This window comes from Capricornis sumatraensis, chromosome 3 (genome assembly GCF_032405125.1).
Source record: "Capricornis sumatraensis isolate serow.1 chromosome 3, serow.2, whole genome shotgun sequence".
Lineage (NCBI taxonomy): Eukaryota > Metazoa > Chordata > Mammalia > Artiodactyla > Bovidae > Capricornis > Capricornis sumatraensis.
This window is the reverse complement of record NC_091071.1, coordinates 39,984,414-40,012,260: the sequence shown is the minus strand read 5'-3', so window position 1 is coordinate 40,012,260 and position 27,847 is coordinate 39,984,414. Positions and strand designations below refer to the sequence as shown.

At 55.4% G+C, this 27,847-nt stretch overlaps 2 protein-coding genes across 6 annotated transcripts; one reads left to right on the top strand and one right to left on the bottom strand.

Moving 5' to 3' along the window:
* Positions 1 to 1,848: 1,848 nt before the first annotated feature.
* PAQR4 (progestin and adipoQ receptor family member 4) lies at positions 1,849 to 5,177 on the top strand. 4 transcript variants are annotated; one of them, XM_068967690.1, is made up of 4 exons: positions 1,849 to 2,033; positions 3,337 to 3,558; positions 3,729 to 3,898; positions 4,100 to 5,177. In XM_068967690.1, the coding sequence occupies exons 1-4, from the start codon at positions 1,868 to 1,870 to the stop codon at positions 4,160 to 4,162; spliced, it is 621 nt and encodes a 206-aa protein (XP_068823791.1). In that variant the 5' UTR covers positions 1,849 to 1,867; the 3' UTR covers positions 4,163 to 5,177. The 4 variants fall into 4 exon arrangements, with proteins under 4 accessions (XP_068823791.1, XP_068823790.1, XP_068823789.1 ...); XM_068967689.1 differs by having other exon boundaries at positions 3,454 to 3,558; positions 3,729 to 5,177; XM_068967688.1 differs by having other exon boundaries at positions 3,729 to 5,177.
* On the bottom strand, positions 5,141 to 9,230 carry PKMYT1 (protein kinase, membrane associated tyrosine/threonine 1). 2 transcript variants are annotated; one of them, XM_068967687.1, is made up of 7 exons: positions 8,871 to 9,230; positions 7,531 to 8,024; positions 6,768 to 6,874; positions 6,473 to 6,645; positions 6,232 to 6,389; positions 5,342 to 5,428; positions 5,141 to 5,252 (listed from the first exon to the last, which is right to left on the bottom strand). In XM_068967687.1, exons 1-7 carry the CDS (start codon positions 9,219 to 9,221, stop codon positions 5,141 to 5,143), a joined length of 1,482 nt encoding a protein of 493 aa, XP_068823788.1. In that variant the 5' UTR covers positions 9,222 to 9,230. The 2 variants fall into 2 exon arrangements, with proteins under 2 accessions (XP_068823788.1, XP_068823787.1); XM_068967686.1 differs by having other exon boundaries at positions 5,330 to 5,428; positions 8,871 to 9,221.
* Between the last annotated feature and the right edge of the window lie 18,617 nt (positions 9,231 to 27,847).

Sequence of the window (27,847 nt, the reverse complement as noted above, 5' to 3'; positions counted from 1 at the left end):
CTCGGGGACCCCCAGGGTCCACTGGATCTTCCTGCGGCTGGATGGACTCCGCAGACCCTATGCCACCCTCTGTGTGCCTTGGCCTTCTACCCCTTTGACGGCAGCTCTAGTCGTCTCGAGGAGGCCAGACGTTGGACAGGAAGCATCTGGTACTATTGAGAACTTGACCTGACCCTCGGGGTCCGGATGGTCAAGGCCAAAGGACAAGAGGAATCCTGCTTCCCTTTCTCTTAGACCTCGGTTGGTGGGTCTTTGAGCCCTGTTTGGGGTAGTTCTGGACTATGCCCAAAGTGAAATGTAAGAGGTCAACAAAAGTGGTCAAAAGACCAACCATAGACTTTGAATAAAGGACCTGTTTTGGTACAGGGCACCGGAAACTCTTCTGTGCGGGAGGAGCTATGTTAACGAGGTACTGTGCCTAGACTGGTTGTGGGCAAATTAAGGGCGTTCCACGGAAAGAGTTTCGTGTAACCGCCTGGAACGCAGAGATAGAGAAACCGAGGAGGCGGAAGGATGAATGGGCGGGATCCTGAAGAAGGGGAGGAGGTGGAGGCGGAAGAAGGGATACCTTCGTGGATTTGATTTAGAATGAACCCTGCGGGGCAAGGGAGGGGAAGGAAATGCTGAACTTTCTTATTTCCTGCTTTCTCTCCTTGACTGTTTCTTGCCGGTCCTAGGCGGAGCGCAATATGCTTCAACAGTGAGCGAGTATCGCCCACCCCTCATGGTTCAGCGAGGAAAGAACCCGCCTGCAATGCAGGAGCCGTCCATGCGGGTTTGATCCCTGGGTGGGGAAGAGCCCCTAGAGGAGGAAGTGGTCACGTACTCCAGTATTCTTGCCTGAAAAATTCCATGGACAGAGGAGCCTGGCGGGTTACAGTCCAAAGGGTCGCAAAGAGTCAAACACTACTGAGCGCGCCCGGGCGCGCATACACACACAGACACAGACACAGACACACACACGCTCAGAGAATCCTGGCCCAAAGGCAGGTCCTCAATGGAGGGCACCGGGCAAGTCAGGCACACCCTTAGAGGCCCAGCCACCTTGGCGCGCCTTGCTGCGCTCCGGGGAAGTCGTGCGAGTGGAGCAATCACCCGCGGAGTGGTGGCGCTCAGGCTCTAGACCTGACCCGTCCGAAAGTCCCGGGCCGGCAGCACCTTGGACAGAGCCCGGGCTGTGGGGACTGGGCAGGGTGGCCGGGCTGTATCCTAGAGGGTGAATGCCCAAGGGTGGGTCGACCCTGGGGCTCGCGCGGAAAGCCCGGGCGCGCACTGCAAGGGAACGCGAGGCTCCCGGGTCAGTCTGACAGAGCCACCGGGACTCAGAACGTTGCGTCCCAATCCAACAGGCACCCCATGCAAGTGAGACTGGGACCTAAAAAAATTATGCTAAGAGGGTGAAGGCCTGAGCTGCCGCTGGAGGAACCTCCCCGCCAGCCGCGCCCATTGGCCCTCGCAGCTGCAACGTCAGGAGCCCGGAGCGCGAAACCCTGGGCGGGACGACGGGGGCGAGCAGCTGGGGCGGAGCCTGGCGTCCCCTCCCATGTCCGGCCGCGCCCGTCCTCCGGGCCGCCGAAAGAAAACTGCCGCCGCCACGAGCTGTCCCTGCAGAGCGCCTGCCCCAGCGGAGCGGGCCGCGCTGCGCTCCGGCGCCCTGCGCGTCCCCGGCCTCCGCCCCAGCGTGGGGTCGCCAGGCCCGCGCGTGCGCAGCGCGGGAGGGGCGCCGGCCGGGACCCCCGGGCCGGCGCTTGCGCGGACAGAGCCCTGAGAGGTGGGCGGGCGCCCGGACTAGGCTCCCGGTACGGGGGGCCCACTGAGGAGACCCGGGGGGCCAGAGAAGCGCGGACCGACCTCGCTGGACCGGGCCATGGCGTTCCTGGCCGGGCCGCGCCTGCTTGACTGGGCCAGCTCGCCGCCTCACCTGCAGTTTAACAAGTTCGTGCTCACTGGCTACCGGCCGGCCAGCAGCGGCTCGGGCTGCCTTCGTAGCCTCTTCTACATGCACAACGAGCTGGGCAACATCTACACGCACGGTGAGCCGCACCCCGCACCCCGCACCCGCAGCAGCCCTGTCCGCGCCGGGGCCGCGGCCCGAAGGCCGAGGAGAGCCCCAGCGCCCAGATCCTTGGCTGTCCCGGCCCTGGCACGGCCAGGAGCCGCAGTGACAAAGCTGCCATTGTCCCGGACGTCGCTACCCGCTTCTGCAGCCCCAGGGGCAGGCGAGGGAAGCGGAGTGGGGGACCCAGTCCGCTTAATCCTTCTGAGCCCTGGGAAGACGGAGCTTGGTGTCCGGCCACTTCGTAATCCCTGCGCCCTGTCATCCTCTCCCGCCAGCACCCATCTCGGAGATGGGTGTCGAAGAGGGGCCCAAGAGAGGAAGTCAGGCCGGGCGGCCCTGCCGCTCAGCCGCGGGGCTCCGCCTGGTGGCGGCTCCTTCCTCCCCCCGCAGTCGCCGGGCCCCTCCTCCGCTGCCCCGCCGAACCGTGCTGACACAGGCCTGCCCGTCCTTGGCCTGCCCCGGCAGACAGGTGGCTGAGAGAGGGGCGCTGAGTGCGCTGGGCCTGGCCTTCGTACCTGCTCCCTGGGGGAACTGTGGCCTGGCCAGGCCCCGCCAAGAGTGGTCAGTCAGCGGCCCCAGTCCGCAGGCGCTGAACTCTGACTGCTGTGAAGGCAATTCCAAAGCGCCTGCAGGAAGTGGTAGGAATGGCCCTGGAGGCCTGGGCTGGGAGGCATGGAGCTCCCCAAAAAGGTGCTGGGGAAGGAGACAGAGCAGGTTCTTTCAGCCCCCTCCCCTGCCTCGCCTCGAGATGACAGAAAGGCCCCCCCAATTTGTCTGGTCGCTTCTGGAGAGGAGAGGGCACAGGGGTTGGGAAGAGCAGGTGGACTGGCCCTGGCATGTTAGCATCACCCACATGTCCTGTTCAGAGCTCAGCTTGGGGTCACGCCTCCTTCTGACTTCTGCTGAAGTCAGGTTTGGGGGTTGGGGCCCCTGCTCTCCAGGGAATCCGCCACAAGGGTGAGAGCAGCTTCGGAGTCAAGACTGCCTGGGCTCTGGGCTACTTCCATTGCTTCCTTGCTGGGGTCACCTGGGGCAGTGACAGTTTGCTCACCGGTTAGTGGGGATAAAGGTCTGTCCTTCCAAGAACTACTGTGAGCTCTGCTAAATCAAGTGACCAGAAGCCCAGGGCCCGCCCCTGCCCAGGGCCGGCCAGCAGCTGACCCACAGGACCTGTGTTGCGCTCACCCCACTGTGCTGTCTCTGGACTGGGGCCTCCTTGGGGACTGCCTTGTCCTCAGTGTGAAGGTGTCTGATGGAAAACTGTCTCCCTTCCCCAGGACTGGCCCTGCTGGGCTTCCTGGTGCTGCTGCCCATGACCATGCCCTGGGGTCAGCTGGGCGAGGATGGCTGGCTGTGGGGCACACATTGTGTGGCCTGCCTGGCACCCCCTGCAGGCTCTGTGCTCTATCACCTCTTCATGTGCCACAGAGGGGGCAGCCCTGTGTACACCCGGCTCCTTGCCCTGGATATGTGTGGGGTCTGCCTCATCAACACTCTCGGTGAGCAGGGCGTGAGGTGGAGGGCGGGGGGCTTGAAGGACGGGAGCTGAGGGTTGGGTCCACTCACGTGAGCCCTGGGTAGAAAGGGCAGGAGTCAGGAAAACTGGAAGCAAGAGGGCAGGTGGACCCGCAGACTGACGTGCCCTCTCCCGCCTCTCTCCTCTGCACAGGGGCCCTGCCCATCATCCACTGCACCCTGGCCTGCCGGCCCTGGCTGCGCCCCGCTGCCCTGCTGGGCTACACCCTGCTGTCGGGTGTGGCTGGCTGGCGGGCCCTCACCGCCCCCTCCACCAGTGCCCGGCTCCGTGCCTTTGGCTGGCAGGCCGGCGCTCGCCTCCTGGTGTTTGGGGCCCGGGGAGCGGGGCTGGGCTCCGGGGCTCCAGGCTCCCTGCGCTGCTACTTGCGCATGGACGCGCTGGCACTGCTTGGGGGGCTGGTGAACGTGGCCCGCCTGCCGGAGCGCTGGGGACCCGGCCGCTTCGACTACTGGGGTAACTCGCACCAGATCATGCACCTGCTCAGCGTGGGCTCTATCCTCCAGCTGCATGCTGGCGTCGTGCCCGACCTGCTCTGGGCTGCCCGGCATACCTGCCTCCCGGACTGAGCCACCTCCCGCCTGCCATGCCCTCAAGCTTCTAGGGCCAACGGCGCAATGCTTCCATCTTTCCGCTGGCCTGCAAGCGGATGGCTCCCTGGACGCTTCGCAAATGGGACTTCCCAGCGGGGGCCTCCGTCTGTTCATCCTGTCTTCCCTGTGGACTAGCTGCTTCTACTCACACCTTGGAGCTCCAGTGGCCCTGCCTGCCTTCTTCCAGGGAACTTAGTCCTACTGCATAGGTTGAAAGGCAACCTTCCTTTCTCTGGGCCTCCAATTACCCTCTGTGTGACTTCTGAGAGTTAGGCCAAAGGGATAGTTGTGATCCTGCCAGCCCAGAGCCATCGCCCACCCTGGGCCTCCTCGGAACCTCACAGCTGCCCAGCCTCCTGCCCTTGCTTCATGGCCTCTGTCCATCCATCCTGTGTGCCAGCCCTCCCAGCAGCCCGAGGTTCGCCCACTGGTTTTCCCTTCTGTCCGGAGACTGTGGATTGAGGGGTCTGGGCATCAAGACTAGACTCACCCCCGGACCTAAGAGCAGGAGGGCAGCTGCTGCTTTTTCCAGGCAACTGGCACAGAGACCTAAAATGTGGGACGGCATTTAGGCCCTACTGGGCTGAGGGCCCACCCTCCACCTTGAATGAGTGCTCTGACAACTGACCTGCCCACCAGCAACACACCTGCTCAGGAATGCTGCCCCACACAGGCGGTGGCTCCCAGTTCATCTGCTGGCCTGGGGCTTGGGGACTTGCAGCAGAGCTCAGCCTGTCCCGGGGGCCTCAAGCCCTAAGCGACGTCAATAAAAGGGGGCAGGAAGCACTGTGTTGCCACAGAAGCAAGCTTGGGTGCGCCCCAAGATTCAAATACCTTTTATTAGACAGCCAGGCAGAAGGGACCACTGGAGTCCACACAGGGACCCCAGCCTCCAGGAGGATGGAAGGGAGGGGCTAAGAGGTTAAAAAAGCGCTGAGCCTGGGCCAGTGGGGCTTAGCTCGGGCCCAGGGAGTCCTCAAACAGGCTGAGGAGGTTCCGAGGTTCAAAGGCAGGGAACGTGCCCCGAGGGGGCTCTGAGTCAATGTCACTGAGGTCCAGAGCATCCCTGGGGGCAGGAAGAACAGAGAATGACTCAGGGCCAAGAGCTGCCCCCTCCCACCCCAGGACCCTGGGCCAGCTCACCTCGGTGTGTGCCTGCTCCGGGGGGCAGGGGAGCCACTGCAGGGGGTGGAGGTGCTGCCGGCAGCCCTGGCCAGGACGGCCTCTGGAGACAGCGAGGGCCTGGATGGGGTTGGGGGGTGGGGCCAAGACCAGCAGGCTGTGGAGGGGAGGGCACCAGAGCAGCAATGCCCACCTGTCCCTGGGCGGATCTGCCTGAAGCAGGCGGGGGCTGGTGCCGGACAGTGGGTGTGTGGTGGAGTTGAAAGAAGGGCTTTGACAGCTTCCAAAGTCCACCTGACCGCACACAAAGGCCACCTCTGTCCCTTAGAGCACGGAGGCTCTGACTGAGCTGACTCTGAAATGACCTTGTGGTAAATGAAGCTCATCTGGCAGTCTGTCTGCTGTAACATGCTCCCGTGGGTGAATGGCGTGAACCCTCCTGAGAGCTGCCTGCCCCGACCATGTGCTTTCCTTTGCAGTAGTTTCTTAATTACGGCCTGTCACTTGGCCACCAGGCACCTGGGACTAAGGAATTCCTCCTCCCAGGGAAGGGGCTCACCAGGCTCTGGCGGTTTTGTCCCCCAGAGGAAAGACGATGCCTTGTCTTCGGGTGGCGGGGGTGTCTGCAGGGGTGGGGGCTGCACCGCCCGCCTCTCAGCAGTGCGGTGGGCCCCGCGCAGCCCCCCAGCGTGGCAGCACCCTCAGTGGGAGGCTGCCAGTTCTCTGCTCAGTACAGACCCTGCTCCACGCACCAAGTTTAGAAAGAACTGCATTCAAACTAGGCCAGGCCACACCCCCACCAGCCTTGGTTTCCTTCCCGGGGCTTGAAGGGGGCCAGGTTTGTGGGTACGTTCCCAGTTCACCATACTGACGGCTTTCCCCCCTGCCCTGCCCTCAGCCGCCCTTCCCGAGTCCTCACCCACCCTATGCTGTCGTCGTCCCAGGTGTTGGAGAGGCTGCGGTCCAGGAGAAGGCTACAGGGCGGCGACCCGGGTGGGGTGGCCGGTGGACCCGGGGGCTGCAGCCAGCTGGTGGGGTGCGCCAGCCCGTGCCAGAGCCAGCAGAGCAGGGAGAGCAGGGCCTGCAGGGATAGGGGCTCCGGGGAGGCTGGGCAGGCCCTGGGCAGGGAGCGGAGCCAGGCGGCCCGTCACCCTCCCCGCTTACCTGCCACAGGGCCCAGCCTCGACTGAGGGCCTCGGCAGCCATGAACCGCAGGACGCTCCAGGGCCGTGGCTGCCTGAGCACCGGCAGGGCCAGCAGGGCCTCGGCAGTGGCCCGCAGCTTGGGGTCAGGCTCCAGCATTGTGACGAGGACAGAACGCAGCTCAGAGGACAGCCCTGTCCCCGGGCAGGGCCACGTCAGGGGTGGGGCCTTGCACCTCCCAGCCCCTTGCCACCAGCCACCCACAGCCTGTCCTCCCTGCGGCAGACAGCCCCCCAGCCCTCGCCCCCCGACTCACCAGCCGTGAACTCAGGGGGCAAGTAGCCCTGACGCAGCCGCTGCCAGCCCTCCCCACCGCGGGGCAGCTCCATGTTGCATGCCACCTCCAGGATGGTGAGGCCCAGGCTGGGGGATGGGGACAGAAGCGGGGCGGGGAGGGCCATGAGATGCAGAACCCAGCAACTTGGGCTGACCCCACGGAGAGGGCTGCTGGCCTCCACCGTGAGCCAGTGCCCTGGGGGAGGAGGGGCTGATGACCACTTCATCGAGTGTGGACCCCCGGGCCAGCACGGCTCACACACCACCATGGTGAGTCCTCCCAGCAGCCCCTGCCCCCATAGGACTGGCACTCTGGTTGCTAACAGTGACTTAACACTGAGGCTCTCCTCGTCCTGTTGAGGTGACCAGGTGCTACTGTCAGAGGCAGGGCAGGGGTGACTGGCGTGGACCTTGGAACCCAGCACCTGATCCAGGCCCAGCTTTACAGCCTGCTAACTGTGGACTTGGGGAAAGTCTCTCCACCTGCTGTCTGTTCCCCTGTAAATGGGAGTAATATGGTCCCTCCCAGGGAGGTGTGATGAGGCCAGTGAATCACATAAGGTGGCTCTTGAGGCTTCTCTGCTTAGACAGCCTAGCTCTCCAGGCCCTCTCGACTGGAAGGCGGGACCTCCATCCCCAAGGCAGGGTCTCCTGGCCTGAGACCAAGTCTTCCTAACTCTGGGCTGGGCTGGTGTCCCTGTGCTGACCATGCCCCACCCACCAGGAAGCCCCCCAGCCCTCACCTGAACACATCTGCCGCAGTCCCGTAAGAGCCCTGGAGCAGCTCGGGGGCCATGTAGCGGGGGTCTCCCTCCTGGGCCTCACTAGCTCCCGACGCGCCCAGCTCGACCAGCAGCCCAAAGTCGCCCAGCTTGCAGCGGCCCCGGGGCCCCAGGAAGATGTTGGCGGGCTTGACGTCCAGATGTACCAGGCCCTGGCTGTGCAGGTGGGCCAGGGCCAGCAGGGTATCCCGCAGGTAGCCCCAGACCTGGGTTTCGGGCAGGCTGGTGCCCCAGGCCTCGCAGTGCTGCTGCAGGCTGGGCCCACACAGCTCTGTCTGTAGGTACAGGATGCCGCCCTCCTCCCAGGCTTGCTCCAGCCGCACGCAGCACGGGTGCTGCCCCACCTTCTCGTGGCCGCCCACCTCAGCCAGCTTGCGGGTCCGGTCCTTGGGGCCCCGGAAAGGCGACATGGAGCGCTTCACTGCGTAAAGCCGGCCGTCTTCCTTGGAGCGCACCTGGAAGGGAGGGGGCACAGCCACTCGGGACCACCCCAAGGTTCGGTTAAGATCTCATTGTGCAGGAGGTGTCGCATGGCAATCACTTTAGAGGACCCCCTGTGCGTGCAAGAGCAAAGCTGGACAAACCTCCACGCCACGTGCCAGTTTGCTGGAGACCCAGCAATGGAAGAGACGGGGCAGACCTCTAAGTACTGGCCCGGGAGGATATGTTAGATGAAGAAGCTGCCTAGAGAATAGCAAGGCGGTGTGGTCTGCATGCAGCCTATGAAATGGCTTTGTCTCTATGTAGTCAACTCCAGAGAAAAGTCTAGAAGCAAGACGCCCACCTGACAATCATCTTAGTTTCCTCCAGAAAGGACAGCTGACCTAGGGGCTCCTGTTTGTACTTTTTAACAAAATTGTCTTCATGTAGTACTTGTGTAAGGAAAACTACATTTTAAAGTAAATATACATGATTGGAAAATATATTTTAAGGAACAAAAGGTGGCATGGAGGAGTTGCCTGAATGCTTGCGGCTGGAGGGAGATGCGGGGGAGTGGTTCTGGCTCAGGGGCCAGGTAGAGCTGCCAAGACCCCCAGACGGCTGGCTCTGGGCAGGAGATGGCAGGCAGGAGCCACCGCAAGGCGTGCCAGGCTCTGGACAAGGGGAGAGTGTGTACTAAGGGGCCTCAGAGGGGCCTGTGTAGGGGGGTATGAGAAAGCAGCCAAGTCCAGCACTGAGGGGAGCCTGCCAGCCTGTGAGGGGGGCCGTCAGGGGAGGAGGGGAACAGGCTCCATGGACACCCTCCCACCCTGGCTGGGGGAGGGACCCCAGACAGACCCACAGAGCTGTCACCAACTCACCTTGAAGACCTCCCCATAAGAGCCATGGCCCAGGCGGCCAAGCCTGTAGAAACTCTGCTGGAAGAAGGACTCCGGTCGGCTTGGGTCATATCCGGGGCTCTGCAGGGGCTCAGAGGCCTGGTCCTGGAAAGACACCCGCCGGGCGTGGGGCTGATGCCAGCCTGGGGTCCGAGGAGGGAAGAGGCGGCTGACGGGGATGCTGCCCTTGGCAGGGGGCCGGGGTGGGAGGCTCCGGCTGAGCCCTCTGGGCCTCTTGAGGGAGAAGCCAGGTTCTGCATGGCGGAAGTAGGCTGGGACTGGAACAGGGGTGCCACCCAGGGGTGGCGGGGTGCCCTCGGCGGGCATGAGCATGTCCAGCACAGGTGCCCCGGGAGGCAGAGTATGGTGTGTCACTCAAATGGCGCTTGCTCCTGTGGCCCCAAAGAGGTTGCAGAAGACAGCCACGTCGCACCACACACACGCTCCGCTCTAAGCACAGAGGCCGCGGCTCCTCGAACACCTGCAGGAAAAGGTATACAAATGAGGGTAGAAAAACAAAACTGAAAACCACAGCTTCCTGTCCTGGAGGCGCCTACAGTCCGACAGAGGTTAACCGAGGCAGGTTCTGAAGCCAGACCACCTGTGTGCACAGCCCTGCCTGGTTTAGCCTTAAAATAGCCAACCTTTGGGAATTCCCTGGCAGTCCTGTGGTTGGGACTTGGCACTTTCACTGCCGTGGCCCAGGGTCCATTCCCTGGTCAGGGAACTAACATCTCCCACACCACATGTGCCGTGCTGTGCTTTGTTGCTCAGCTGTGTCCGACCCCTTGCGATCACATGGACTGTAGTCTGCCAGGCTCCTGGGGCCTGGCCAAAAACATTAAAAAAAAAAAAAAAATTTAAAACTTCGGAAAAAAAAGTCCAACCTCTTCCGAGACTGTAAGGTAAAAATATTAACACAGGCCCACTACCTCTTATCTCCAATTCCAAAGGAAAAAAGAAAGTCTGAATTCCAAATGTCTTTCTTGTTTCCTTTTTCATAGTTGAGCTGCTAAAACTCAGTTAGTGGGGTTTCTTTCCAGCTCCATGTGGCAGAGGCTAAGCTTCCACTGAGTGTAGCAGAGAAACTAGGGCTCCCTTCTTTCACCAGCCACTCATGGGGCAGAAACTCTAATTGAGCTGCAGGAAGCTGCGATACAGGAGCCCAGCAGTTCAAGTCCCAGCTCATTCCTCAGGAGAAGATCCCACACTAGCAAAGGCCAGCCAAGAAGGCTGGAGGCTACTGCCTCACTCTCCGGCAGCAGTGATATTCAGAGACAGGCTCCACTGTCCATGCCCCCAGCTCAGAGATTCTGCCCAGGGGAGAGGCAGGTCAGGAAATAGAGAGCTCCAAAGCTCTCTCTGCAAAAAACTGACCTGACTAGTAACAGAGTATGAGAAGTTCAAGCCTAAAGGTACTCTCAAAATCAATGGAGGCTTTGCTAATAAGCTATTAGAAGGAGGCTGGTACTTCCATTAGTGCTATTGGCTGAACCACAGGCCAGCTAGTGTACCGGATAGAACTAGGGAAAGACATAGCTAAGATGAGGCTTCCTGGGGTCAGAACAAACCTTCAGTCTGGAACTCCAAAGATACCCCTTTAAAGTCCAGATTTGATTTGATCAGTCGTGGAGCAATTGATGCTTCAGGGCATTGTCAAAAACAGTAGAGCAATCAGCCAGCAACTGGTGGGGCCTGACAGCTGGGTATGATCAGGGAAAAGACAAACAGAGCACCCCTAAAACCACTAGTGTCCCAGGGTGACTGTGCACAGGCGCAAGGCCAGGGCCTCTGAGGAGCAAAGTCAAAGGCTTCACATTGCAGAGTAAAGAGACATCACTGTTGTGGTCCGGCTGGTCACTAAACGAACAAGCAAATAATCCCAAGCCCCAGATGCAGAGTGAGGAACGAATCTAAAATGTCCAGTTTTCAACAACAAATTACAAAGTATATAAAGACATAGGAGAGTGTGACCCATACACAGGCAAAAAACACAGCAGAATCTGCCTGTGAGAAAGACCAGATGTCTTTAACAGACAGACTTCATAGTTGTTCAGTTGTGTCTGACTCTTTGCGACTCCCTGGACTGCAGCACACCAGGCCTCCCTGTCCTTCACCATCTCCCGGAGCCTGCTCAAACTGATGTCCATTGAGTCGGTGATGCCATCTAACCATCTCATCCTCTGTCATCCCCTTCTCCTCCTGCCCTCAATCTTCTCCAGCATCAGGGTCTTCTCTAATGAGTTAGCTCTTCACACCAGGTGGCCAAAGCATTGGAATTTCACCTTTAGCATCAGTCCTTCCAATGAATATTCAGTGTTGATTTCCTTTAGGATTGACTAGTTTGATCTCCTTGCAGTCCAAGGGACTTTCGAGAGTCTTCTCCAACACCACAGTTCATAAGCATCAATTCTTTGGCACTCAGCTTTATGGTCCAACTCTCACATCCATACATGACTACCGTAAAAAGTGTAACTTTGACTATATGGACCTTTGTTGGCAAAGTAATGTCGCTGCTTTTTAATATGCTGTCTAGGTTGGTGATAGCTTTTCTTCCAAGGAGCGTCTTTTAATTTCATGGCTGCAGTCACCATCTGCAGTGATTTTGGAGCTCAAGAAAATGAAGTCTGTCACTGTTTCCATTGTTTCCCCATCTATTTGCCATGAAGTGATGCGACTGCATGCCATGATCTTAGTTTTTTGAATGCTGAGTTTTAAGCCAGCTTTTTCACTCTCCTCTTTCTCATCAAGATGCTCTTTAGTTCCTCTTCACTTTCTGTCATAAGGGTAGTGTCATCTGCATATCTGAGGTTATTGATATTTCTCCCAGCAATCTTGATTCCAGTTTGTGCTTCATCCACCCAGCATTTCTCATGATGTACTCTGCATATAAGTTAAATAAGCAGGGTGACAATATATAGCCTTGAGGTATTCCTTTCCAATTGTGAACCAGTCCATTGTTCCATGTTGGATTCTAACTGTTGCTTCTTGACCTCCATACAGGTTCCTCAGAAGTCAGGTGAGGTGGTCTGGCATTCCCATCTCTTTAAGAATTTTCCAGTTTGTTGTTATCCATGCTTTAGAATAAGCAATGAAGCAAGCCACTATAAATAATGTGCAGAGAACTAAAGGAAGCCACACTTGAAGTAAACACAATGACAACATCTCAATTAAGTAGAGGATATCAGTAATGAGATAGAAATTATAAAAGAAGCAAATGCAGAGTTGGAAAAGTACAATGTAACTGAAATGAAAAAAAAATCACCTAAGGGGTTTGAAAGTAGATTTGAACTGGCAGAAGAAATAATTAGTGAATTTGAAGATAGATTGATAGAAATTATGCAATCTAAAGACCAGATGAAGAAAAGGGAAACAAGCTGCAGAAAAATATAGGATAGCATTAAGTGAAGAAAAGCTATGACAAACCTAGACAGCATATTAAAAAGCAGAGATATCATATAGTCAAAGCGATGGTTTCTCCAGTAGTCATGTACGGATGTGAGAGCTGGACCATAAAGAAGGCTAAGTGCTGAAGAACTGATGCTTTCAAACTGTGGTACTGGAGAAGACTCTTGAGAGTCCCTTGGACTACAGGGAAATCAAACTAGTCAATCCTAAAGGAAATCAACACTGAATATTCATTGGAAGGACTAGTGCTGAAGCTGAAGTTCCAATACTCTGGCCACCTGATGCGAAGAACCTACTTACTGGAAAATACCCTGATGCTGGTAAAGATCGAGGGCAGGAGGAGAAGGGGGCGGCAGAAGATGAGATGGTTGCATGGCATCACCAACTCAATGGACATCAGTTTGAGCAAACTCCAGGAGATAGTAAAGAACATGGAAGCCTGATGTGCTGCAGTTCATGGGGTCTCAAAGAGTCAGACACAACTTGGTGACTGAACAACAAAGTGAACCAACATATGCATGATGGGTACACCAGAGAAGAGAAGGAGCTAGAAAAATATGGATTACAACTTCCCAAATGTGATTGTAAAAATAACCAAGAAGCTCAATGAACTTCAAGTAGGATAAATGCAGATACACACACACCGAATCAAAAGTGCCGAAAACCAAACGTGAGGGGAAAATCTTGGGAGTAGCAAGAGGAAAATGACTCGTTACTGAAAACACCCACTCCCCCCTTGACATAAGGATGGACATGAAGATCAGTGGTATAGAACTGAGAGTTCAGAAATAAAACTCTCACACTTAAGGAGTCCATTGATTTTCACAAGAGTGCCAAAAGAATTCAGTAGGAAAGAAATAGTTTTTTTAATAAATGGTGCTGGGAAAATTGGGTGTGTACATGCAATAAGCATTTAGAAGAAAAATCCGACCCAGCCTATTCTTCCTTCTAAGTATAAATATTCATATAGAAATACTAATGCATTTGATTATGAGATGATGTCCCAGATGCATGAATGGGTGGTGTTACATATGTTGGTTGGTTGATTGGTTTCGTTGCTAAGTCGTGTCAGACTCTTGCGACCCCATGGACTATAGTCCGCCAGGCTCCTCTGTCCATGGGATTCTCCAGGCAAGAATACTGAAGTGGGTTGCTATTTCCTTCTTCAGGGAATCTTCCCGACCCAGGGATCAAACCTGGGTCTCCTGCATTGCAGGTAGATTTTTTTACCAACTGAGCTATTATGTCTTACATGTACCCTATTAGCTTTCTAAAACTGGAGACATTATAGAATTTAGACATTTAGTCCAGGAAACACACCTGGACTCAGGGGCTTGTGGACCTGTAATGCTGGCCTTATGGAAGGCTTAGTCTAGCATCTGGCATGCAGATTCCTCAGTATCCGTTATATAATGCTCTGAGTTGTAATTTAAAAAATACACAAAAGACAGTGGTCCCATGGGTATAAATGACTTTTCTGTTGGAGCAGAGAGGGCTATTGTGTGGCTATAATGTTATAATTGAAAGAAAAAAGGGGGGGGAGAGTCTAATCTTGAGAGCAGCCGCAGTGTAGCAAAAGGAGTCCATACTCAGCACAGGGGGGTGAGTCAGTAACTGAAACTGGAAGGAGCGGTAATCTGAGGGTGTCCTCCAATGCCTGAGTAAGTGAGGGATGAGGGGAGGGACCCCACGAGGGCCTGCATGGAGAACTCACCCTGCAGCCTGTGGGGACGCTCCCTCTGCCTCTATCCATCTCAGGAATCCCAGAGTTTCTCAAAGTGAGGGACTAGGGTGTCAGGCCCCTGTAGGGGGCTCGTTGAAAGTACAGCCTCCAGGCCCTTAACCAATTCTCACACCATCCCACAGTACTTAAACGTTCTAGCCTGGCCAAACAGCTTTGGGGGTGGGGGGTGGGGGTAGGTAGGAGAAGTTGGGGCTCCCGGTGAATCCAGGGCGGCCCCAAGAACAGGCCAGGCCGGGATGACCTTTCAGGGGCCTCACCCTCTCAGTAGGTAGGATGCCATCTGCTGACCACCGTCTACCGCACTAGACTGTGAGTTCCTCCAGGGCAGGGCCGAAGCTGATTCACCTCCGTGGGCGTGGGGAAACCCTGGCGAACAGAGTGGAGCAGACCTGTTGTCACCGGGGAGGAGCTTTTCTTGGGGAGGACAAGTAAAGGAGGAGTAGTCGCAGGGGTATGGGGCTCCCAGCAAGGGGATAGGGAGGCCCGGCGAAGGGGAAGTGGGCGGAGCCGCTCGCGGCAGAGGGGCCCCAGGGAGGGCTGAGCAGTGGGGTTGGGCTGGCCCAGGGAGGGCTGGGGCTGTCGGAGGGGTAAGGAGGGAGGCTGGAGGGGGTTGGCTGTGAGGCAGATCCAAGGAAGGCCAGTCAGGGGGGCTAAGAGTTGTTCGGGAGGCGGCAGAAGGGAGGAGAGGGCGGTCCCTTCCTGGGCTCACCTGAGGCGGGTGGGCGGGGCGCAGCTCAGCAAAGTCCCAGATTCCGGGTCAGCGGAAGGCGCGGGAGCCCTCGGGGCGGTCAGGCGGGCCGGGGTCTTCGGCCCACCGCTCCCCACACCCGGGCGGGGGAACTCTCGAGGGGGAACGGCCCGTGAACGCGCGCGGACCCAGCTCGCGCCAAAAATTCCAAACCGGCCTCGAGGCCCCGCCCAGGAACGCCTCTTACCCCCGATGTGGCCTATCAGAGGCGCCCAGCCTGCTGGGGCTCCGCCCCAACGCCCCTGCGTGCGCGTCGTCGACGCCGCGTCGCCGGACCAGCCCTCTCATTGCGCAGGCGCGAAGTCTCCTCAGCTCCGACCCGGGGCGGAGGAGGGTGGCTACGTGGTGCGGCTTGGAGGCTGAGGGGCCACGCGGAGTCTCAGGCAGCTGTTGGGTCCCTCCTGCCTGGTTCCCGGGTCGCCAGCCGACCTCCAGATTTCCGTGCCGAGACCCACGGCCTTCGCTGGGCTGGCTTAGTTTTTGCATCTATAAAGGGAACGGTCAACTGTGTTTTTTACCCCTGAGGTGTAGCCCCAAGAGGCGGTCTCTTGGGGGCTGGACAGGAAGTCTCTGCGGCCTCCAGGGTTCTGTCGCAGTCGAGTCCCTTGGGGTTTACTGTACCCTCCTCATACCTGCCGTGCACTGCAATGGGGCGATAGGGCTGCCATCCCCCCATTCCTCCCCCCACCACACACACACCCTCTACCCGCTGAACAAGAATGAACCAGAAAATTCTGCCTCTTCCAAGAAGCCTCCCTTCCTCCAGGTCTCAGCTAATTCGGAGGCAGCCCTTCCCAGTCTTTGGATTTGAGACTTAGGCGCAGCTTAAATCTCCCTCAGCCTCTTGGCCTAATGACCTTGGGAAGGCACTGGGTCTTTCCGAGCTTGGGACTGAAGTCCCTTCTGTAAAAATGGAGCTGATGACGCTTCCTTCAGGGAACTGGGTGTCAAATACGATGATCCCCTTAAAATTCTTAGCAGCGGGACTGCCAGAGCAGACGCTGATTCCTAGCTAGTGACTGGGAGTTGCTTCTTTCACCGGACCGGACCTTTTCATCCTTTAACAGGATCAGGGGAGTCAGGCTTCCAGGCCACAAGGCTCCCCATCTGGTCATGTTGTAGCCACGCCTTCCGGGAAAGAAACTCATTCAGAAGGACAATGCAGATGGGGCAGTGCAGTTTATTACACCGGCAGGCTCAAGGCAGAGTCTCCTTTTAGCCAAGGACCCCAACCAGTTTTTGTGAAAACCTTCTTCCCTGATGGCTCAGAGGGTAAAGCATCTGCCTGCAATGTGGCAGACCTGGGTTTGATCCCTGGGTTGGGAAGATCCCATGGAGAAGGAAGTGGCAACCCACTCCAGTACTCCTGCCTGAAAAATCCCAGGAACGGAGAAGACTGCTGGGCTACAGTCCATGGGATCATGAAGAGTCGGACAAGACTGAGCAACTTCACTTTCACTTTATATACCCTAAGTGTATGAGGTTCCCTGAAACTAGTCTGAAGAAAGGAAAAAGAAATACAATCAAAGTTAACGCTTGATCATGTCTTAAGCCTATGTAGTTAACAGTGGACAATTATCAATAGGCCTGTGGTCATACCCCAATAAGCATAATAGAATGTATGATTCTATTTGGTTACACAGATAATTAGGGCATTCTTTTAAGTGATGGAGAGCCCTGGGTCTCTTCCTTCCAGGGGCCTGGTTTTCCAGTTGGTATGTCATTTCCATAGATACTGGGCATATAGCTCAAAGTCCACAGTCTGGCCCAAGATAGTCCTGCTTTCAAGATAGAGCCTGTTTTGTTTCCTCCTTCGTTCCCCCCTCTTGATGCTCTCAACTCTTAGTATGAGCATCATTCATAAGGATATATTGCACCCTGGCTCTCCGACCGCCAATTTGGGAGAACACCAACCTTTGGCTTACAAAGTTCATAATACATTGTAAAATGCAGGATCCACAAAGCAGAACTATCAAGGCAGCTATAACAATGGTAAATACAGTTTTCCACCAATCACCCTTCACCCAAGATAGTACTGAACTCCAGAAAGGAATGTTTTCATTTGACATTGCTTTTACCTGGGTTTCTTTTTCTGTTTTTTCATCTAAAGCAGCTGATACATTGCCAGATAAATCAGGATTATATACACAACCTTAGTTATAGCACAGGTCCTTCCTTGAGCAGCTGTGAGCATGTCCAAAGCCATTCTAATTTGAGTTACCACTTCTGTTACTTTTATGAAACTGGTGTTTACATAATATGTAACCCCATGACCCGAGTCTACTGACTGTAGGTCTGGCTCACACCTAGAGAGCAGGGAGAGATTATGATTGAGAAGAGAAAGGAAAGTCTGTTTTTGTTGTCCCAGAAAAGAGCAGAATGGTTTAAAATCTCCTTGGCGGAGCGGTGACATCCACCAGGGAAGTCCATCCATCACAGACAGAGGCATAGCCCCACATATCGAACAGTTGGAGGTATTGTGGAAGTTCACGTAGGAATGTGCATGTTGATGAGACCAAGCAGCAGGAGTTGATTATGCGGCTTCATCCTGAAGGGGCTCATCAGGGATCTCCTTTTTTTTCTTAAGGATGATCTTGGTCTCTCAAGGGTCAGTGGAGTTCCTCTGCGCAGTCCACTCAGCGTTTTCTGGGTCTGCGTGATATGCTCTTTTCACCCTCATATGATGGATCCAAGGGGCAATACCTGCAACTTTAACTGCAGTAGGGGTAGTCTCAATATAAGGGCCCTTCCACTGAGGGGCTAGTAAATCATGTTTCCAATCTTAGACCCATACTTGGTCACCAAGCATAAACTCATGAATCTGTTCCCCTTTGGGAAACACCCTTTCTTGTACAAACTTAGTTACCTGATTTATTACCTTATCCATTTCCATCTGCTGCGAAATCCTATCCCCTGCCTTCAGTTCAGTTCAGTTCAGTCGCTCAGTCGTATCCGACTCTTTGCGACCCCATGAATCGCAGCACGCCAGGCCTCCCTGTCCATCACCATCTCCCAGAGTTCACCCAGACTCACGTCCATTGAGTCCGTGATGCCGTCCAGCCATCTCATCCTGGGTCGTCCCCTTCTCCTCCTGCCCCCAATCCCTCCCAGCATCAGACTCTTTTCCAATGAGTCAACTCTTCGCATGAGGTGGCCAAAGTACTGGAGCTTCAGCTTTAGCATCATTCCTTCCAAAGAAATCCCAGGGTTGATCTCCTTCAGAATGGACTGGTTGGATCTCCTTGCAGTCCAAGGGACTCTCAAGAGTCTTCTCCAACACCACAGTTCAAACGCATCAATTCTTCGGCACTCAGCCTTCTTCACAGTCCAATTCTCACATCCAGACATGACCACAGGAAAAACCATAGCCTTGACTAGACGGACCTTAGTCGGCAAAGTAATGTCTCTGCTTTTGAATATACTATCTAGGTTGGTCATAACTTTCCTTCCAAGGAGTAAGCATCTTTTAATTTCATGGCTGCAATCACCATCTGCAGTGATTTTGGAGCCCCAAAAAATAAAGTCTGACACTGTTTCTACTGTTTCCCCATCTATTTCCCATGAAGTGATGGGACCAGATGCCATGATCTTCATTTTCTGAATGTTGAGCTTTAAGCCAACTTTTTCACTCTCCACTTTCACTTTCATCAAGAGGCTTTTTAGTTCCTCTTCACTTTCTGCCATAAGGGTGGTGTCATCTGCATATCTGAGGTTATTGCTATTTCTCCCGGCAACCTTGATTCCAGCTTGTGTTTCTTCCAGCCCAGCGTTTCTCATGATGTACTCTGCATATAAGTTAAATAAGCAGGGTGACAATATACAGCCTTGACGTACTCCTTTTCCTATTTGGAACCAGTCTGTTGTTCCATGTCCAGTTCTAACTGTTGCTTCCTGACCTGCATACAGATTTCTCAAGAGGCAGGTCAGGTGGTCTGGCATTCCCATCTCTTTCAGAATTTTCCCCAGTTTATTGTGATCCACACAGTCAAAGGCTTTGGCATAGTCAATAAAGCAGTAATAGATGTTTTTTGGAACTCTCTTGCTTTTTCGATGATCCAGCGGATGATGGCAATTTGATCTCTGGTTCCTCTGCCTTTTCTAAAACCAGCTGGAACATCAGGAAGTTCACGGTTCAAGTATTGCTGAAGCCTGGCTTGGAGAATTTTGAGCATTTCTTTACTAGCATATGAGATGAGTGCAATTGTGCGGTAGTTTGATAATTCTTTGGCATTGCCTTTCTTTGAGATTGGAATGAAAACTGACCTTTTCCAGTCCTGTGGCCACTGCTGAATTTTCCAAAGTTGCTGGCATATTGAGTGCAGCACTTTCACAGCATCATCTTTCAGGATTTGAAAGAGCTCAACTGGAATTCCATCACCTCCACTAGCTTTGTTCGTAGTGATGCTTTCTAAGGCCCACTTGACTTCACATTTGTTGACATCTGTTTTATTATGGGAGGGGCCTCCCATACACTTCGTATAGAGAATAGCCTTGGGACTGTGGGGTCATCCTGAGTTCGAGCAGAGCCGTCGGGAGCAAGTCCACCCAGGAGCAGTCAGTCTCTCTGATCCACTTGGAGAGTGTCTCTTTAAGTGTCCGGTTGGTTCGTTCCACCATCCCAGAACTCTGGGGCCTATATGCAGTGTGCAGTTTCCATTTGATGTTTAAAGTTTTGTTTTCTTGTTGTACTAAATCAGCTGTGAAAGCCGGGCCATTGTCTCGTCCAATGCTGGTAGGAAGTCCAAATCTGGGAACTATTTTCCTAAGCAGGCACCAGGCTACTTCTGATGCTCTTTCAGTCCGGGTAGGAAAAGCTTCTACCCATTCCGAGAACGTACCAGCAGGTACATACCAGCAGGTAACGCAGTAGCGTCGGTGAGGTTTCATTTCAGTGAAGTCCACTTCCAGGGTGTTCAAAGGGCAGTGTGCCTTTCAGCTGAATCCCTGGAGGTTTTTGTCTGTGCTGAGAGGCAACATTAACCTATGAGCAAGCAGTGCAGTTCTGAGATTCTGTCCTACATAGGGAATAGAGACAGGGAACCAAGAAATATTTTTGAATTAGCTCTTCCAGTTTATCATGGCCTAGGTGGGATGCTTGGTGTGTTTGGCTTACCAGAGTGGGTGCCAGCTCCTCTGGTACCAATAATTTGCCACTTGGCAATTCCCACCATCTCTTTTTCAGTCTTGATGGCCCCCTTCCGCTTTGGCTAGTTGGTTTTAGGCTTCAGTGTACTCCCGCATTAGCTCAGGCAGCTCCGCCAATATGAGAGCTTTAATAGGGGCTTCATTTGTCACCCCCAAGCCCTCAGCTGCTTGTTTAGCAATCTTATCTGCCAGTCTGTTTCCCTGAGCCTGGGGGGTATCCTCTTTCTGATGTCCTTGGCAGTGTATGACTGCAACGCTTTCTGGTTCCCAGACAGCATCCAATATGGTCAGAATTTCTTCTCTATTTTTCAATGTCCTTTCTGTTGGCTGTCAAAAGACCCCTTTCTCTATATATAAAGCCCCATGTACATGCAAAGTAGCAAAAGCATACCTGGAGCCTGTGTAAATGTCTTCTTACCTTTTGACAGCTGGAAGGCCTGGATTAGAGCATACGGTTTGACCCGTTGAGCAGACCAGTGTGATGGCAGAGAGCTAGCCTCAACAATGGTTTCTTCCATGTCTACCGCATATCCCGAGAGTTGTCCTTGTTTCACCAGGCTGGTGCCGTTGGTGTACAGGACCCAATCGGGGTCCAGGATTGGCTGGTCTCTCAAGTCAGGTCTGCTGGCATAAACTTCTTCTAGGATTTCTTTGCAATCATGTGAGGGCCCACCTTCTCCCAGAGGAAGGAGAGTGGCCAGATTCAGGGCCTGACAAGGCTCAATAGTAACATGGGGGTCCTCACATAACAGTCCCTGGTATTGAGTAATCCAGGGTGTCGACAGCCATTTATGGAGGTCCTCTCGAAGGAGAGTGTTGACCTCACGTGGGACTTTTATGATCAAATTTTGGCTCAAAGTAAGCTTGGTTGCCTCCCGGACCAGTAAGGCAACCACAGCTACTACCTGTAAGCATCCTGGCCATCCAGTGGCAACAGGAGATAAGCCACAGGCCTGTCCCATGTCCCCACAGTCTAGGACAATACTCCCATAGCCACCTTCTCCTTTGCAGTCACGTAAAGAGTAAACAGCTTAGCAAAGTCTGGCAGGCCCAAGCCAGGTGCTGACGTAATTGTACTGGATTTGAGTTCTATTACCACCAGGACTTGTTTTGCAAGCCTGGGGGGGGTGGGGGGGGTTTTCTTTTGCCCAGACCTCAGGGAATATGTTGAGTTCTCTTTCTCCACTGTTTAGCCCATCTGGTTTCCCTTCCAGGAGATCATGCAACCGCCATTCATCTTGAGGGGTTACCGAGAGGAAGAGTAAATAGGTGGTTGAGCCCACTCGAAGAGTGGGTCTTTTGTGGGGGGAAAGTCACTTGTGCCCCCAATTTAGACAGCAAGTCTCTTCCCAACAAAGGTACTGGGCATTCAGGGATGTATAAAAATTCATGAGTCACTTGGTGTCCCCCCATCTAACATTTTTGGGGTAGGCTTGAGACACAAAGTCGGCATTTATCACCATCTGAGACCCAGTAGCCTCTGGATCTATTGGCATATAAAGTATACAGGCCTCGCACAGTCTTTCATAAAACTCAGAGGGTGATTCTTTCCCTCTTTGAATCACTTCAGAGGGTTTTGCCATACTCATAGGTTTTGGGGCCCTGCCTTAAGGCCTTGTAAAATAGCCACCCGATATCTCTCCAGGTGATCCCTCCCTTCCTCTGTGTTACAGTCTCAATTGGGCCTCTCACCGCTGCGGGTTTGCAGTACCCTCAGGTGCCATTTCTGTTAACCATTTTCTGGCCTCAGTTAGGATCCTGTGTCTGTCCTCAGTGATGAAGAAAGAGACTAGAAGTTGGATTATGTCATCCCATGTAGGGCAGTGGGTTCGAAAAATAGTCTCCATTAGCCTAAACTGGTAATAATAGGCCACAGGGGGGTGATGGTAGTGGCCGTCTGTCCCCTGAACCGGAGGCTGCTGTAACTCTCTGAGAGGCATTTGTAGTGGGGCCCTTTCCTCTGGCTCCTTAGTGGAGCACAGCCTCTGTTTGATTCTGGCGTCTCCTTTTCCCTTCCTGTCAGTACTCACCGGGAGAGGCGGGTATAGCTTGGGCGGTTCAGCTAGAGCCGGATCCTGGAAGTGTTGGCCAGAGGCTTCTGCTACCAGGATCGGAGCCTCCCGAGGTGGTGGCTCTATGACCTCCGAGAGAGCTGGTGGAGGAGCAGTGGCTGCTGCAGGAACTTCACCTGGCCCTGGATCGGGCATTAAGGTGGCCTCGGGTCCTGGTGGAGCACTGGGCGGCAGGCACATCATCATCCAGTATGGGGGAAGGGCAGGTCATCCTTGTCCAAATCCTGCCAGAGCCCAGAGCGAGAAGGGGGATCGGCGTGTCTTCACCTGCCAGCCAGCACGGCTGAACCAGAACACCACGTGGTCCAAGACTGTTTCTCCCTTAATGTCTGTTCTGCCTTGGTGGGCTTGATCAGGTGTGTCTGAAAACACAGATGAGTTAAATATCCCACTCTGGAAAAGCCAATTCATACTCGCTTATGTATCCCCCTCCTTCTAGCCTGACAAGTTTGAGGGGGTCAAGAATTTCACAGCAGACGGGATACCTGCTAGGGGAGGGTAGAATACAAGCACAGAAGGATCAAGTTTCTTCTCCTAAAAATCCCCTGGTGATTGCTTGGTAATAATTTTCCCCCAAGACGGCGTGGACACACCTCCAAATGACCTTCACAAATTTCCTTCCTAAGCCCTAACACGCTCGTGGACCTGTGTACCAAGCAATCGCTGCCACCTGCCTATTCCAGGCTCCTGTGGGTCTGTGCCCCTTCCAGTCCCTTCCAGGGGGGTGATCAGGCCCCCTCTTCCACCCTGCTGGGTGGGTTCCTCCTCACCTGAGCGCTCAGTTCCCCTGCTGCCATCCACTACCTGCTAACATGAAAGGTCCGGGTGTTGAGAAGCAGAATCCTTCCTGAAGGACAAGGCGCCTTCCCCCCTCTAGAAGATTCAACCTGTAAGGCCTTGGAGTAGTCCCAAATGGGACTTGTCTCCTCAAAGTGAGGAGCTTCCCGACCAATGCACCAAATGTTGTAGCCACACATTCCAGGGAACAAACTCACTCAGAAGGACAATGCAGATAGTGGGATGCAGTTTATTACACCGGCGGGCCCAAGGCAGAGTCTCCTCTTAGCCAAGGACCCCGACCAGTTTTTGTGAAAACCTTATATACCCTAAGTGTATAAGGTTCCCTGAAACTAGTCTGAACAAAGGAAAAAGAAAGATATAATCAAAGTTAACCCGTGATCATATGCCTTAAGCCTACGTAGTTAACAGTGGACAATTATCAATAGACCTGTGGTCATACTCCAATAAGCATAATAGAATGTATGATTCTATTCAGTTACACAGATAATTAGGGTATTCTTTTAAGCGATGGAGAGCCCTGTGTCTCATCCTTCCGGGGGCCTAGTTTTCCAGTTGGTATGTCATTTCCATAGATACTGGGCATATAGCTCAAAGTCCACCGTCCGGCCCAGTATGGAGTCCTGCTTTCAAGACAGAGCCTGTTCTGTTTCCTTCTTCAGTCAGATTTCATTTCCCACCTTGTTTAGTTCATTTGTGGATCAAGTCCCCACGTCTCTGAAAGGTCATGGACTGCAGGGCTGCCTGATTGCTGTGGTGTGTCCACGTTCAGGAAACGCTCTCCAAGCCATAGACTGGGACTGGAGGCCTGGCGTCCTGGGTTGGGCCCAAGACGCAGAGCCTCAGCCAGCTGCAGCTCCCCTCCCTGTGCCCTTCCTTTGCATTAGCATATCTGGCAGTCACGCCCCTGTCCCTCAGGCCAAGTCCCTGCTCAAGAGCCCAGGCGTGTCCCCAGGAGACCCAGGGAGCTGGCAGTCTCCTCCCTCTCCAGCTGCCATCCCCTCTGCCAGCCCCACCTCTGGGAGTCCTGGACTCGGTTCCTTTTCCTCATTCTGAAAAGTCTCGTTCACAATGACTTAAACATACTTTTTTTAAGTTCAAAACGTGCTTTCCGTGGAAGTGTGGAAGGGCTAGAATATAAGGTTAAGTACGATAGCACAGGCCGTGGAGTCAGGGAATTTAGGGCTCTGCCCCCCACCGAAGCTGTGCAATTGTGGGTAAGTTGCTTCATGTCTCTGGGCCTGTTTCCATATTTCCATATTTTCCCAATTTTAGGGAAAATCATAGTTCCTACTTCCGTGGGGTGTATGAGCACTGAAAGAGAAAATGCGTGTGAGAAAAGGACAGTCAAGCACACAGCAGGAACTCACTCACTCTTTAATGCTAACAGTTAACACTCCCTCATGTATCTGCGTGCTAAGTCACTTTGGCTGTGTCCAACTCTGTGATCCCATGGATGGAAACCCACCAGGCTCCTCTGTCCATGGGATTCTCCAGGCAAGAATACTCGAGTGGGTTGACATGCCCTCCTGCAGGGGATCTTCCCTGACCCACGTCTCCTGGGTTGGCAGGGGGTTCTTTACCACTAGCGCCACCACAGTATTTTGTAGTTTTCAAAGCAGCTGCCTAGCTCAAAAGGAGGACCCAGGAGGAGAGCTGGACCCAGGACCTCTGCTCCCACCTGGGGGTCTCAAGGTTTGAGACCAAAGCCCTTAGCCGGGGCTCTGTCCAGGAGGAAGCCCCCCAAGTCCCGCCCAGGCGTGCGTCCCGGCAAGTCCAGGCAAGAGCCGGCTTGAACAGTGCGCCCCCTTGTGACCTGTCTCGGAAACAGCACCTCTGACCCGCTGAGAGAAGCCGCATTCACCACTCACCCGGGAAGGGACCACAAAACTGGATTAACGTGGTTTTAGAAAGGCAAGGAAAAGATGACCACAGGTGCAAACATGGCTACCCTAACAGCAAGAGGAGACTGTGATGAGCTCTCCTGGGGAGTCTGCTGTGTTCTATTTCTTGACCTCAGCTTGACCTCTGTGCCAGCCGCGTAGGTGCTTTGCAGGTTCGTGTCATATCGGTCATCTCTGTCTTGTGCACGCTTCGTATATACACTATACTTCACCCTGGCCTATGGCTTTGTTTGTTTACTTGTTTGTGTTTTGGATAGCCGTGCTGCCCGGCTTGTGGGATCTTGGTTTCCTGACCAGGAACCCAGTCCCGAAGCAGTGAAAGAATGTAACCATGGGACCACCAGGGAATAAGAATCTTATCCCTGGCATAAGATTCTTTTGTTTTTTTTTAATAATCCGACAGGTGTGAGGAGGAGTTAATAGAAGTCAGCTTTGCACAGTGCGAGTGTCTGGGGCTGACAGAGAAGTCCCAGAGGCGGCAGAGGCAGGGATCTGGGCTAAAGAGCTGCCACCGGGTGACCTGAGGGGCTTTTAGCATAGCTGCGTGTTCAGATGTCTGACCCGCAGGCTCCTGGCCTCTCCTTCAACTAGCCTCCCCCAGATTCCCACCAGGCAGGCGGTGCTGCTCCGAGCAGCTGGTGGGAGCCTCTTGACCCAGGCCGTGCCATTTTAGGTGACACACTTCCTACACCCCAGCTATCCCCCTGCCCTGGGCTCCCAGCTCTGGCCCCTCAAAGCTGCTCCTCTATTCAGAGGCTGGGCCGTGTGTGTCCCCCACTTCTGGGAGCAAAGGGGAGCCCAGACCCTGGCTCTGCCAGGGGCTCTCGTGACCCCTGAGTGGTCCACGTGCTCTCAGGCTGCCCTTCCCAGGGTGGGACTGAGCTCTGGGGCCTGGCTGAGCTGTGCCGGGGGCGGGGGTGGTAGTGGCATTGCCGGGGCTAGGGTTCCCAGCTGGGCCAGGCCCTGATCCCGAGCGGAGTCGGTTGGCCCCAGGCCCCAGACTGTTTGGCGTTTTCCGCAGGCACACGCCAGCACCTAGGCAGCCTGGCAGTGGTGGCGGGCCCTGGCTTTCCCTCTGGCAGTGGCCAAGCGGGTACCTAGCCCGTACCTCCCACGGGGCCTCTCCTGGTCTCCCTGCCCACCTCCTCTTGGGCCAAGCTTCCCTGGCGCCCAGCAGGGTGGGCCTTGTGTCTGGATCTGTGCAGGGGGCCCTCAGCTCTCCTGGGTCTGAGGCAGAGGCCTTGGGCCCAGACTGGCACAAGGTGGGTTGACAGCAATGTGACGACTGGGGTAAGAGGGTCTGCTGCTCAGGCATGTGTGGGTGAGCAGAAGGTGGAGGCCTGTGGGCTGCCTGCCTTCAAACCCCAGCCCCCAAGCTTGGCTGTATGATCTGGGCCCAGTCCCTTCTCTTCTCTGCCTCTGTTTCCCCATCTGTAAAATGGGGTAAGAAGTAGCTCCCTCGTTTTAGAGGAGAGTGAACAGACACAGGGAAGTGGGATTTCTGCTCAAGCTCCCCAGCCAGAAGGAGCTGGTATGTGAACCTGGTCTGAATCTGAACCCAGCACCCAGGCTGCTGATCACAGGTCACTTAGGTGCCCTCCATGAGCGGGCCAGGGAGCTGGTGCCTGCTGCCATGGGCCGAGCAGGTGGCCTGGCAGGGGAGTAGACTGCCACAGCTGCCCTGGGCTCTCGGGAGTGGTTGGGGCCAGGGGCCAACCCTGAGCCCTCCCAGCCTCCAGGACTCCAGGTCACGGACACCTGCCCCCCGGCGGGGCTGGAGTGGGCCTGTGCGGTGCTGGGCCGGGGAGCCTGGCTGAGGGGATCGTGTTCACAGGGGGTCTGGGGGGGGGGAGGTGGGTGTCACCGGTGTGGTCACATCAGGTGTGCACTCATGTGCGCTTGCCCCAGGGGTGCCGGCCCTCGTGTGTGGGCAGAGTGAGCAGCAAGGGTGTAGGTTGTGTGGGGGAGGCGGAGGGGGCAGTGCTGGGAGCACCACCAGTGAGGAGGACCTGGGAGAAGCCCCCCCCGACCGTGGCCCACTCCTCACTGTAGCCCCGCTCCACACCCCACCCTGCCAGGCTGTCTAGTGTAGCCGGCTTGACTCTGGACTCCTCAGCTTAAGAGGCCAGGGGTGGCTGGCTGGGCAGGGGCCAGGCCAGCAGACAGAGAGTGGAGGCTTCAGGACTAAGGTCCAGGCACCCTGAGTCACCACTGTCCCCCTCCAGCCCAGTGGGGGCCCACAGGAGGAGGGGGAGCTGGGGTCTAGACCCCCCATGCCTGGCATGTCTCAGGCCTGCCAATCCTGGCCTCCAGGACTCAGTTCTCCACAAGCCCCCTCCCCGGGCCCCAGCTCCAGGCTCATCCACCACGAGACAACCTGCATGCACCTCTGCCCCCCACTGCAGCTTAAGCAACTCCCCTCCCCGATTCTGTCCCTAAAGTTAGAGTCAGTGCTGATGGAGCAGAGCAGGAGAGGGAGGTGAAGCCGGGGTGGAGGGTGTCTTGTGCAGTGGATGGGCCCCCGCCGAGCCTTCGAGAGACAGTGTAAACTGGGCTGAGTGCGTGTCAGCCATCCCTGTGTGTCACCATCCCTTGTGAAAGGGAGGCTCTGGCCCACTCATGCCGACCCGGGCTCAGCTGGGGGCAGAGGGCCAGCGTCTCCTGGTATGGTCGCTGCCGTCCCCAGGATTAGGAGTGGACTCGTCACGCACACGTCCGCTTGTGCGATAGTGATGAGGTCCTGACGTGCTACCCTGTTCCTGGGCCACTTGCCCCTGTAACACTGCCTCCTTCCTGTAACACACTAACTCATTCAGAGGATCCCCTGCCAGCCACACCCATGTTTCTGGGCTTGGCTCCCCTCTCACCCCCAGCTGTGTTTGGGCTGGGCCTGGGGTGCCCACCTGCCCCTCGCCAACTGGTGGGGGAGCAGCTGAGCCTGAGGGCCTGACGCCAGGGCCCCAGCCCCTGACAGGGGTGGAGGAGCCTCGGAGGGGCTAGGTGGGGGCCTGTCCCATCTGTCAGCACCCATGATGGATGAGGACTGGGGCAGGGAGGAGGCTGGGGCTGATCTCCTGCAGCAGTGGGAGGTAGGGGCTGGCCCCCTGGGGTCTGCCAGCCCAGCAAAGACCCTGGCCCCC